This window comes from Sorghum bicolor, chromosome 9, assembly GCF_000003195.3.
Source record: "Sorghum bicolor cultivar BTx623 chromosome 9, Sorghum_bicolor_NCBIv3, whole genome shotgun sequence".
Classification (NCBI taxonomy): domain Eukaryota; kingdom Viridiplantae; phylum Streptophyta; class Magnoliopsida; order Poales; family Poaceae; genus Sorghum; species Sorghum bicolor.
The window spans coordinates 44,551,328-44,561,820 of record NC_012878.2 but is presented as its reverse complement, the minus strand read 5'-3'; the positions used below and the strand labels follow the sequence as shown (position 1 = coordinate 44,561,820).

Sequence of the window (10,493 nt, the reverse complement as noted above, 5' to 3'; positions counted from 1 at the left end):
AGTTTGAGAGGCACATCAGCAAGGCAAAAGATGGAAGCTATCAAGGCTCTAATCGAGGTGGGAACCAAGCAACAAAAGAAGAAATCTGACAATAAGGAAGCTGCAGTGGTTGAAGCAATGCTCATGGCATGAGCACAAGCAGTATGCGAGTAGTGGTGACCAATTATCAATAGTCTGTCAGCTAAAGCAACTCTTCTTAGATTATTTACATCGAGCTCTTTCACGTAGTTCCTAAGTAAGTTATTAGCTCTAATTAACTTTATAAGTAGAAGGTTAATATTATAATTGCGGCTCCCCCCTCCCCTGTCATCCATCGCCCACGCGCACGTGAACCCGCACGCGGCGAGTTCGAAGGGCGCGAGGCTCTGCCCTGTCCTCGGCCCTAGCTGTTGCCGCATCGCCCTCGCCCTGGCCCTCGTTGTCGCGTGGAGCCACCATCGCCGGTCTGCCCTTGCCCGTGCTATCTCTGCCTCGTGCAATGCGCTCACCCACCAGCCTACACTCGTCATGCCTCGTCCAGTCGCGCTCACTAGCTAATTGCCTGAGAATATGACTATGGTCGTTCTTCTCGTTCATGCGCGTCTCTGGTCTCCGCAGTGGTGGATTGCCTAGTTCAAAAGATTGGTGTGTATGGTCCCCCCATTTAATACATATTTGGTGAGTTTTTTTAACAAAAAAAATAGTAGGTGAGTTTTTCTCTTTCTTTTTTTTTATTTTCCAATTTTATTTTTTCTTTTCCTTTTCCTTTTTCTTTTATTTTTATTTTTTTTGTTGTGTTCTATTATTCTTGTCATCTTTTATTTTTTTGATTTTTCTTATTTTCATCTTTTATTCTTTAATTTTAATTTTATTTTATTTTTGTATCATTTTTTGTGGTCTTTTTATCATTCTTTTTGTTTTCGTTTTCTATTTTCATTTTTATTGTATGTTTTTATTTCCCTTTTATATTTTTGTATCATTTCTTTTTTTATTTGTTGCTCTTTGTATGCTTTTCTCCTCTTCAATCTCTTTATTCTCCTCAAGGCAACAAATGCAAGACATCTCCATGTTGAGCTGCTCTGGCCTTCACATAAATTTGAATGGCACTAGGGGCGGGGGAGGGGGGTTAGGGCCCACTTTGGCCGCAGCATGCGTAACAAAAAGAGAGGCGGAGGTCACAGAGGGGCAGTTTGGAAAAAATTGCAGGAAAAAGTCTACATAACCCCCCAGGGTGGACTACTTAACCCCAAACTATAAAACCGGATATTCTACCCCCTGAACTTTCAAAACCCGTCAAATAACCCCTAGAGTGGTTTTGGATGGTGGTTTTGTCTTTTTCTTTTTTATTTATTTCCGCTAAACCTTTGAAACATCATAATAAATCATAGAAAAATCAAAAAAATGAAAATTTCAATTTTGTTGGACTTCTGATGAGTAGATCTACACAGTGAATATATAATATAGTATACTTTAGCATAAAGTTTTTGTTGTAGCTTTAAATCTATGTTTTTCTGTAATTAAGTCGAATAATTGATATATGCAGTTCCTATGATCCAATTGTGGTGAAATTTTTATGGTGAGCTCATTATTGTATGCTTGAACTATGGTAAAAGTTTCATACCTAGTGGATCACGTATAACTTAGTTATCAATTTATTTAGCTTTATTCTTGTTAAATCAATGCTTTATCTATAACTAAGTTATACGTGATCCAATGAGTATGAAATTTTTATCATAGTTCAAGCATATAATAATGAGATAAAAATTTTACCACAATTGGACCACAAGAACTGCATATATGAATTATTCAAATTAATTATAGAAAAACATAGATTTAAAGCTACAACAAAAACTTTGTACTAAAGTATACCATATTATATATTCACTGTGTAGATCAACTCATCAGAAGTCCAACAAAATTAAAATTTTCATTTTATGATTTTTCTATGATTTATTATGATTTTTCAAAGATTTAGCGGAAATAAATAAAAAAGAAAAAGACAAAACCACCATCCAAAACCACTCGAGGGGGTTATTTGACCGGTTTTGAAAGTTTAGGGGGTAGAATATCCAGTTTCATAGTTCGGGGGTGAAGTAGTCCACCTTAGATAGTTTGGGGGGTTACGTAGACTTTTTCCAAAAATTGCACCTAGGCAGGTGTCGCCCATGGCCTTGTTTAGTTCCCCAAAAACTTTGAAAATTTTTTCAGATTCCCCGTCACATCGAATCTTTAGACATATGCATGGAGTATTAAATATAGATGAAAATAAAAACTAATTACACAGTTTGGTCGGAATTGACGAGACGAATCTTTTGAGTGTAGTTAGTCTATAATTAGATAATATTTATCAAATACAAATGAAACTGCTTCTATTCCTATTTTACAAAAAAATTTGAAAGTAAACAAGGCCTTATGATGACAGGAACACACACAGAAGGGGTTGGTAGGGTGACTGTAAGACTATAAGTGGCCCATCGTTAAATTGACTAGAAAAATCGCATAGATTCCTTATATTTGAAGGCAGAGAGAGTGGTCTACTACGTGAAATTGGACTTTTTTAGATGGAGGTAATAAGTTCAGAATCAAAGGCAGCAAAAAGTATGGAAAGGTCCCGTGATTGAATAACATATGAGAACAGGGGCGAAGCTGTGTTGTAAGTAGGGGGTGCAAATGCAACCCCCCCAAATTGCAAAAACAGTAGATTTAATCAAAATTTTACCATATATGCACCCCCTAAAACTCATGTATATGCACCCACAAGTTAACTGCACCCCTCTTTGATTTGCTCTAGCTTCGCCACTGTATGAGAATCATTGAAGACATAGAGCCTGGCTGGCTATCAATTTTTGCCCAACCAAAATCATGGCAAGTCAAAATCTAGGATTGCCAAAGTTAGGGTAAAAAAACATAGGTGAGCATTTGGTTAACTACCATATAACAATAATAAGAAGCACATTTTTGCTTTTATGTAATTTAAAAACTTTCTAGAAACTTGTCAAAACTTTGGCCATAAACATAGGTGTGCTAATAACTCTTTGACAACGAACCAATTGATGACTAAAATTTTTTGACATGCCATAGTTTTGATTAGACAAGAATTGGAATCCAAACAATCAGGCCCATAGTAGCAAACGCAAGCTGTTACTTGCACTACTGAAATCTTCGAATGATTAATCGATCATCCCAGACAGGGCCGGTCCTGGGGAGCCGTTCCAGGTCCACATAGCTGATGGGCCCCTCCCCATGTATTCGTACACTAGCAGTATTCTGTCAGACTCAGCCCAACAACAAACATACAGTATGTCGCAGACCCTGCAGGTACGCCGCCAGGCCACCAGCAGGCAGGTCCGCGTCTGAACTCTCAACGATGGGTGATCCGCATGACCGCAACCTCATAGGTACTACGTACGAATCTCTGTATCCTATATAATCCCTATTCCATAATCATGATTCATGTACAGCCGGCCGCTAAATCAATTAGTGTGCAGTGATTCTAATTTTAGAGACTTGGATGGATATCATTGGGATTGCAATTTGCGATTTAATTGAGTATTCAAATATATTCAATTTGCTAGGCACTTGACTCCCTAAGGTAGTGTATAATTGTTACACAATGTGATTGTTATCCTAGTACTTTGCTTATCACATCTTATTCACTATGCCAATAAGGCATCAACTGAAAAAAGCTTCTCAAATTTAAAATTGTTGAAGAACTACTTGAGATATACAATGTCACAAGAGAGGCTAAATGAATTGGCAATATTATGCATTAAGAAGCAATTGTTGGACGAGATTGATATTGACATTACTAGCGATGACTTCACATTAAGGAACGTTAGAAGATATTTTTGAGGTAATTTAATATATATGTATACAAATTATTTCATTTGAACATTGCTTATTAGCAACATGTTATATATATGTGTATATATATTTGTAATGAGAAGTACTAGTAGTATTATCATATTTATGTAAAAAAATTCAAAATTTTAGTTTCGTTTTAGGTCAAAATATTTAGGACCGGCCCTCATCCCAGATGATGATCCGCTATGTGTACCTAATCCTACAATACCCGAAAGGGCAGGACACTCGGCATGAGATGACGATCTCATCAAGAAAAAAAAAAGAATACGAACAATGGATGGAGACAATGCATGCATGAGTTTTCTTTTGCTCCGGACGGTACGGTACGGTGTATGTGCACTCCACCGCTCCTTTCGTTCTATTAAAAGTGTAATTTTTTTATTTTCAAATTTCTTATTTGATCATTTTTTATTTATTTTTAAAGTATTTTTATTGACAAAATAAATAATGTTTATATAAAATTTTAAAATAAGACAACGGTCAAATAAAAAATCTAAAAATTTAAAATGATATTTTTAATGGAACAGGGAGTACCTACTATAGCTTGACCCTACGTACCTAGCTACCTAGCTACTCGCGAAAATCGATCGCGTCGATCTCGATCGGTTTCATTCAGCACACGGATAGGATATCCGGCCGCACCTCACCGCACAGAGCACGTAGGCCTTCACCCAAAAAGCAAAAAGTTTTCAAGATTCCTCGTCACATCGAATCTTGCGGCACATGCATGAAACATTAAATATAGACGAAATCAATAACTAATTACATAGTTTAGCTGGAAATCGCGAGACGAATCTTTTGATCCTAATTAGTCCATAATTGGATAATATTTGTCACAAACAAACGAAAGTGCTACAGTACCGAAATCCGAAATCTTTTCGGAACTAAACAATGCCGTAGTTTTCCTGGCTTCTGCGATCGACCGGCCAACCTCGGCCTTGTTTAGTTTTGAAAAGTGAAACTGTAGCGCTTTCATTTGTTTGTGACAATCATAGATTAACTAAAATTAAAAGATTCGTTTTGTGATTTACAGCTAAACTGTGTAATTAGTTTTTGTTTTCGTCTATATTTAATGTTTCATGCATGTGACATAAGATTCGATGTGACGGAGAATGTTGAAAACTTTTTGGTTTTCAGGTGAACTAAAACAAGGCCCTCGTCGACGATGGCCTTTATAATTTGTCGCGCTCGCTTTGAAAAATGGATGTGACGGCCGGAGACTGTTCGATGTTGCGTGTCGCTGTCCATGTACGAATCGATCGATCGGTACCATCTGAGGAAGGCACATCTGACGCGGCGACCATCTTTCTGTGTGGATTTGATTTGATTATGGCCTTGTTTTGTTTGTAAAAATTTTGGTTTTTGGTTACCGTAGCACTTTCATTTTTATTTGACAAACATTGTCCAATCACGAAGTAACTAGGCTCACTCACAAATTACAGATAAACTGTATAATTAGTTTTTATTTTCGTCTATATTTAATGCTCCATACATACGACCAAAGATTCGATGTGATGAAGAATTTTGAAAATTTTTACGAACTAAACAAGGCCTATGTATACAAGTGCAGGGACTGATGTCCTTTTCGAACCGTAAAGGACTTGCCTAGGCTTTGTTTAGTTCCCGAAAGATTTTGCAAAATTTTTCAGATTCCCCGTCATATCGAATCTTTAGACACATACATGGAGTATTAAATATAGACGAAAATAAAAACTAATTGCACAGTTTGGTCGAAATTGACAAGACGAATCTTTTGATCCTAGTTAGTTCATGATTGGACAATATTTATCAAATACAAACGAAAATGTCACCATTCATATTTTGCAAAAAATTTTGGAAGTAAACAAGGCCCTAGAGTAGGCACCAACAATTCCAAGCTAGACAGCTACAGATTGCTGCGCTTGCTTTGCTTGTGTGTGTGTGGATAGAGAGATGAGCTGTTGTTGTTTGGAGGCTACTGTGTGCTGCAGCTGTGCTGAAACTGACAGCAGGGTATGCTACATAAGCTGGACGCATGTTAAGTTTCCTCATGAACTCATGATAAGCCGATCGAACGGGACGTACGGTACGGAAAAAAGATTGTGGGAACTGCATGCATGTACTCCTATATAGTTTCCTGTGTGGAGAACAGCGAGTTCCGGCCGCTTGCTGCAATGCTGCTGGTACCAGATATGGATAGTGCTGCTACTGTATGGATAGTAGAGCTTCATGAGCTGTTGTGAGCTGTTTTTTTGCCAAACACTTATTTTTAAAACAGCTTCATGAGTGAAGCTGTTTTTCTCCTCCTCTCACAAAGATATAAGTTGGATGAAGCTGGAAAAAAGTAGCTTATTGCAGCTTCTCCCTCATTTCTCTCTCTCAACTATGCATGAAGTAGTTTACCGAAGCTATTTTGCTAAACACTTTTTCCAAAACAGCTCAGCTTTATCTAAAAAGTCACTCATGAAGCTATTTTCTAAAAAAACAGCTTCACTAGTGAAGTTGAGCTGTGCCAAACAAACCCTAAATAGGAGCTTTGCTAGTGACACTGTAGTGCCAAGTTGTGTGTGTTGTGGGCCGGCAAATGGGTGGCGACCATGCATTTCCTTTCACAACTTTGCTAGCTAGTGACCTAATAGTACCTAGCACTAGTGAGTGTGTTTGTTTGGATTCTTTGTTGTTTCAAAATGGAATCTTTTCAGGCACGTATTTTATTAACTTTATGTTGTCAGCTGGTTAAAAGTAAAATTCCAGCGTTCCATTATTATTGTAGCACGCGTACAGCTATTACTTGCCAGGCCTTTCGCTATACATATTGGCAATTCAAAAAATTAATTAGAATAGAAACTTGGGAAAAGAATTGAATGCGCGGCCGTCTTTTTAATATTTTTGGGTTTTAAATATATATATTAATTCCCACATGAACACAAGTCTAATGCTGTCATTTCAATGTAGATTGCACAAGGCAACACAAAGTGAATTGAAAAAAAAAAATCCAACAACAAAGCATCACGCGTACACTTTAATTTATTTCATTTCTTTCAGGTCACCACGTTAGTAATACCCATATATATATATAGATGGACATGTCCAGAACAAGAAGCAAAATTTCCTTTGAATTAGGTTACGTAGGATATTGAACTTCCATTCCATCTGCCAAAAAACTTTACGAGCTGATTAATAAATATATAATTTTGCCTTTGTAGATGATGGAATCGTCAAATCGTCCTACCCTTCATCCGATTCTCACCGATCGTCTCTATTTTACTGCCTTTAGTTCACCATCAGTAATCTGAATATCTAATGCAGATGCATATGCGTCCAATAATTTATATCACAGTAAGAGATATCCGCGACAACTGATAGCCACGATTGATGCATACACATGCACTCATGTTAAGCTTGGTTTACTAATAATCCCTCTGTTCCAATTCATGATTTTTTGTTATGTATCTAAACATATCGTATATATCTAAGTGCATAGAAAAGACTTATCAAGAAAAATTGAAAATAACCTATAATTTAGGACAAGGGTGATATACATATATATAAACTGTGAAGCCAAATAGTACATCACACAAGCACGTACAGACTGCAGAAATGTGTTCGCCCAGTCACAACCAGTTCGCGAACATTGACCATGTGCATGAAATTGAATTGTAAACTTACTATAGCAAAAAATAAAAATTCAGCCACCATAATTTTTCTGAATAATAGCCAATAACTAAACTATGCAATGGCTCATTATTATAGTATCATCTAACCGTGAATATTGGTGATATGATAATGATGTCAAATACCTTGGTATTATATTTGTATTACATAAATATACACTAAGTCATTGATAGAGAGCGAACTAAGGGTACCTCAATTTTTTAGGTTACTTGTCTCCACCTAAAATTAAGTCCTCGACTTAATGCAGCTACTCGTAGTTGCTCAAAAAAAAAACACAGCTACTCGTATTGTTTTTAATTTCAAAATTTAATAACGTCTGTGCAGTGGTCATAGAGGTAAGATGTGTATGCATTTTCCATAGGAGGTTAGTATGCATATATACATATACAAGAGTGTTCTGTGGCTTGCGATTCCCAAGAAAAAAAAAGCGATAGTATAAATAGAGAAATAGATGAGATGATTCATCTTCCTCCAAATTCTAACAATATAATTTTGAATATATGGACTAACTTAATTACAGCTTGTAGTTATGTCTTCCACATGCATATACTAGAAACCAACATACTTGTATCTCGTTGTAAAAAAAAAACATACTTGTATCTCATCACAAAATCCAATAATCATATAAGCATCTCACATACATGTACTTTTATATGACTCCATATACCTATATTCCGTAATAATCCCTGACAATTAAGAAACTTAATTAACACAACAGAACGGGGAGGAACCGCGACGAACGTCTCCACCTACCTGTCCTTTTACTAGTAATTTCCAGCTGCTGGTCGGTCACCTGGAGCATGCATGCACTCACTCATCACTCATCAGCATATGCTGCTGCTGCTATCGAGCGCAGACAAGGACACCAACGCCGAAAGATGCCTGCCACCATCACCATCCGCCGCTTACGTGCTCCGCCTGCTTGCCTTGCCTGGCACTGCCAGAGCAGTCAGCGCCGTCACAGCGCCTCACACCGGACAATCCGCGCCGCCGCCGCTGCCGCCGTCGTCCTTGGCGTCGTCCATGGACTCATCGTCAGCCGCCGCCGCCGCCGCTCTGGGTGGCGGCACGACGCTGGCGCGGCAAAGCGGGCACGTGGCGTGGAGCCGCAGCCACGCGCCGACGCAGTCGGCGTGGAACCGGTGGCCGCAGCGCGGGAGGAGGCGCGCCGAGTCGCCGTCGCGGAGCTCCACGATGCACACCGCGCACTCGGGGGCCTTCCCGTTCCCGCTCCCCCCGCCTTCGCCTTCGCCGCCACCGCCGGCGCTGCTGGAGTACACGTACACGGGCAGCGCCGACGCCACGTCGTCCACCGGCTGCGGGCCGTGGTCCTTGCTGCTGCGCCGCTGGTGGCGGGACGCCGCCCATGCCCATGGGGAGGCCACGGGCAGCGACGCGGATGACGACGCGCCGTCGTCGTCGCCGGATGACGCGGACGACGGTCCCCGCCGTTTCCCGGAGAAGTAGCGCCAGAAGAAGAAGAAGATGAGGAGGATCATGAGCACGTTGATGCCCACGACGCAGGCCGTCAGCACCGGCCCGTGCGGCGCCCAGTGGCTGCTCGTGTCCTCCACCACCGCCGGCGGCGACGACGCCGCCGCGGCCGGCGGGCTAAGGCTGCCGCTCCCGACCGTGGACATGGCTTCTGCGCCGACGAGATGCACAACCCAAACAGAAGAGAGAAGCTGCCAATGCTGTGCATAAACCACGCAACTTAAAAGAGGATTTAAGAAACTGTCAACGCGTCTACTACGCAATAAAGAAGATGATCAAGTTTGCAAAATCGAATTGGGAAGAAAAAGATCACAAAGATCGAGCGATCTCTAAGGAAAAAAGTAGTAGGAAATAAAACGAGAGATATGAAGGAGAGAGGAAAAGGCAGCAGCAAAGAAGAATGTTTGCAAATGAGGAAGGAGGAAGGTGGCGTGGAGGAGGTTTATAGAAGGTAGAAGCGGGGGAGGTAGCTTTTGGCTCTTTTGGCCTCATCATGGGTGTACAATGGCTCTGAGCTGGGTTAATTAAAGTCCAAAATGGTTTGACTAGTGTGGTTTGTAGGAATTAAATTCCATAGATCCATAGTCTAACTCTTCTCATATAGAACTCTATCCTTGATTGACGACATGCATTCATTTTTTTTAAGAAAGGAAGAGCCTTTTACCTATGTGCCATTATAAAAAATCAAAATTACCTGTATATTATTGAAAACTTCAAAAGTTCTCCTATAACTTTGCACGAAAGTTCTTTTCCCTATGTGCCACTTCCATCTATTTTGCTAACAGCAGCTAACGGCCAGTGGAAAAAACACTTTTGCCCTCACTTGTATAATACACAAACATTTTAATTCTTTTCTCTAGAGCCATTGTGTTGCAAAAAACATCACTTTTCCTCTATATCACTAAACAATCACCCTAACAGCTTGGCATGTCTGCACATGAAATGTTCTACTAAATTTGCAATGCATCCAAAAAAATTCGACAATTACGGTAACCAAAATAAATATTTAAATTAAATACATTCAGACATAAAAGAGATTCAAATTTATCATCGATATGCATTTTTCATTTTAGCAAAACTGGATTTTTCATTTTTCAACAAAACTGGATTTTCTATTTTAGTATTTTATACTATTTGCTATGGATTTTCAAAATTTGAACCAATTACAGACATAATAAAAGAAAAAATAGAAACCCGAGATGAGGATTTGCCTTCACGCACGCCCACCCGCCCATGCCTTCCTTCTCCACGAGCTCTAGGGTTTGCGCTCAGGTGGTGAACAAAAAGCTCAAAAATTAATCAGAACAAGAAGGACTGATTGATGGGCAAGAAAGTCATTTCGTGTCTAGTTGGCATCCAGCTCTGTTAAAATCAAACAATAGAGTAACAGAAGTGGCACGTAGGGAAAAGAAATTTTACATTATGGTACAAGAGAACTTTTAAAATTTCCAATGGTATATAAATTATTTCAATCTGTTATAATGTCACATTGGTAAAAGACC

The 10,493-nt window shown here is 39.4% G+C and overlaps 1 protein-coding gene across 1 annotated transcript; it reads right to left on the bottom strand.

The window, feature by feature from the left end:
* LOC8061911 (E3 ubiquitin-protein ligase EL5) lies at positions 8,077-9,513 on the bottom strand. The gene has a single exon (XM_002439599.2). It carries the CDS (start codon positions 9,135-9,137, stop codon positions 8,466-8,468), a length of 672 nt encoding a protein of 223 aa, XP_002439644.1. The 5' UTR covers positions 9,138-9,513; the 3' UTR covers positions 8,077-8,465.

Bases quoted from the DNA above. Each gene is read 5' to 3' on its own strand.
- LOC8061911 (XM_002439599.2), bottom strand. From the start codon at position 9,137: ATGTCCACGGTCGGGAGCGGCAGCCTTAGCCCGCCGGCCGCGGCGGCG.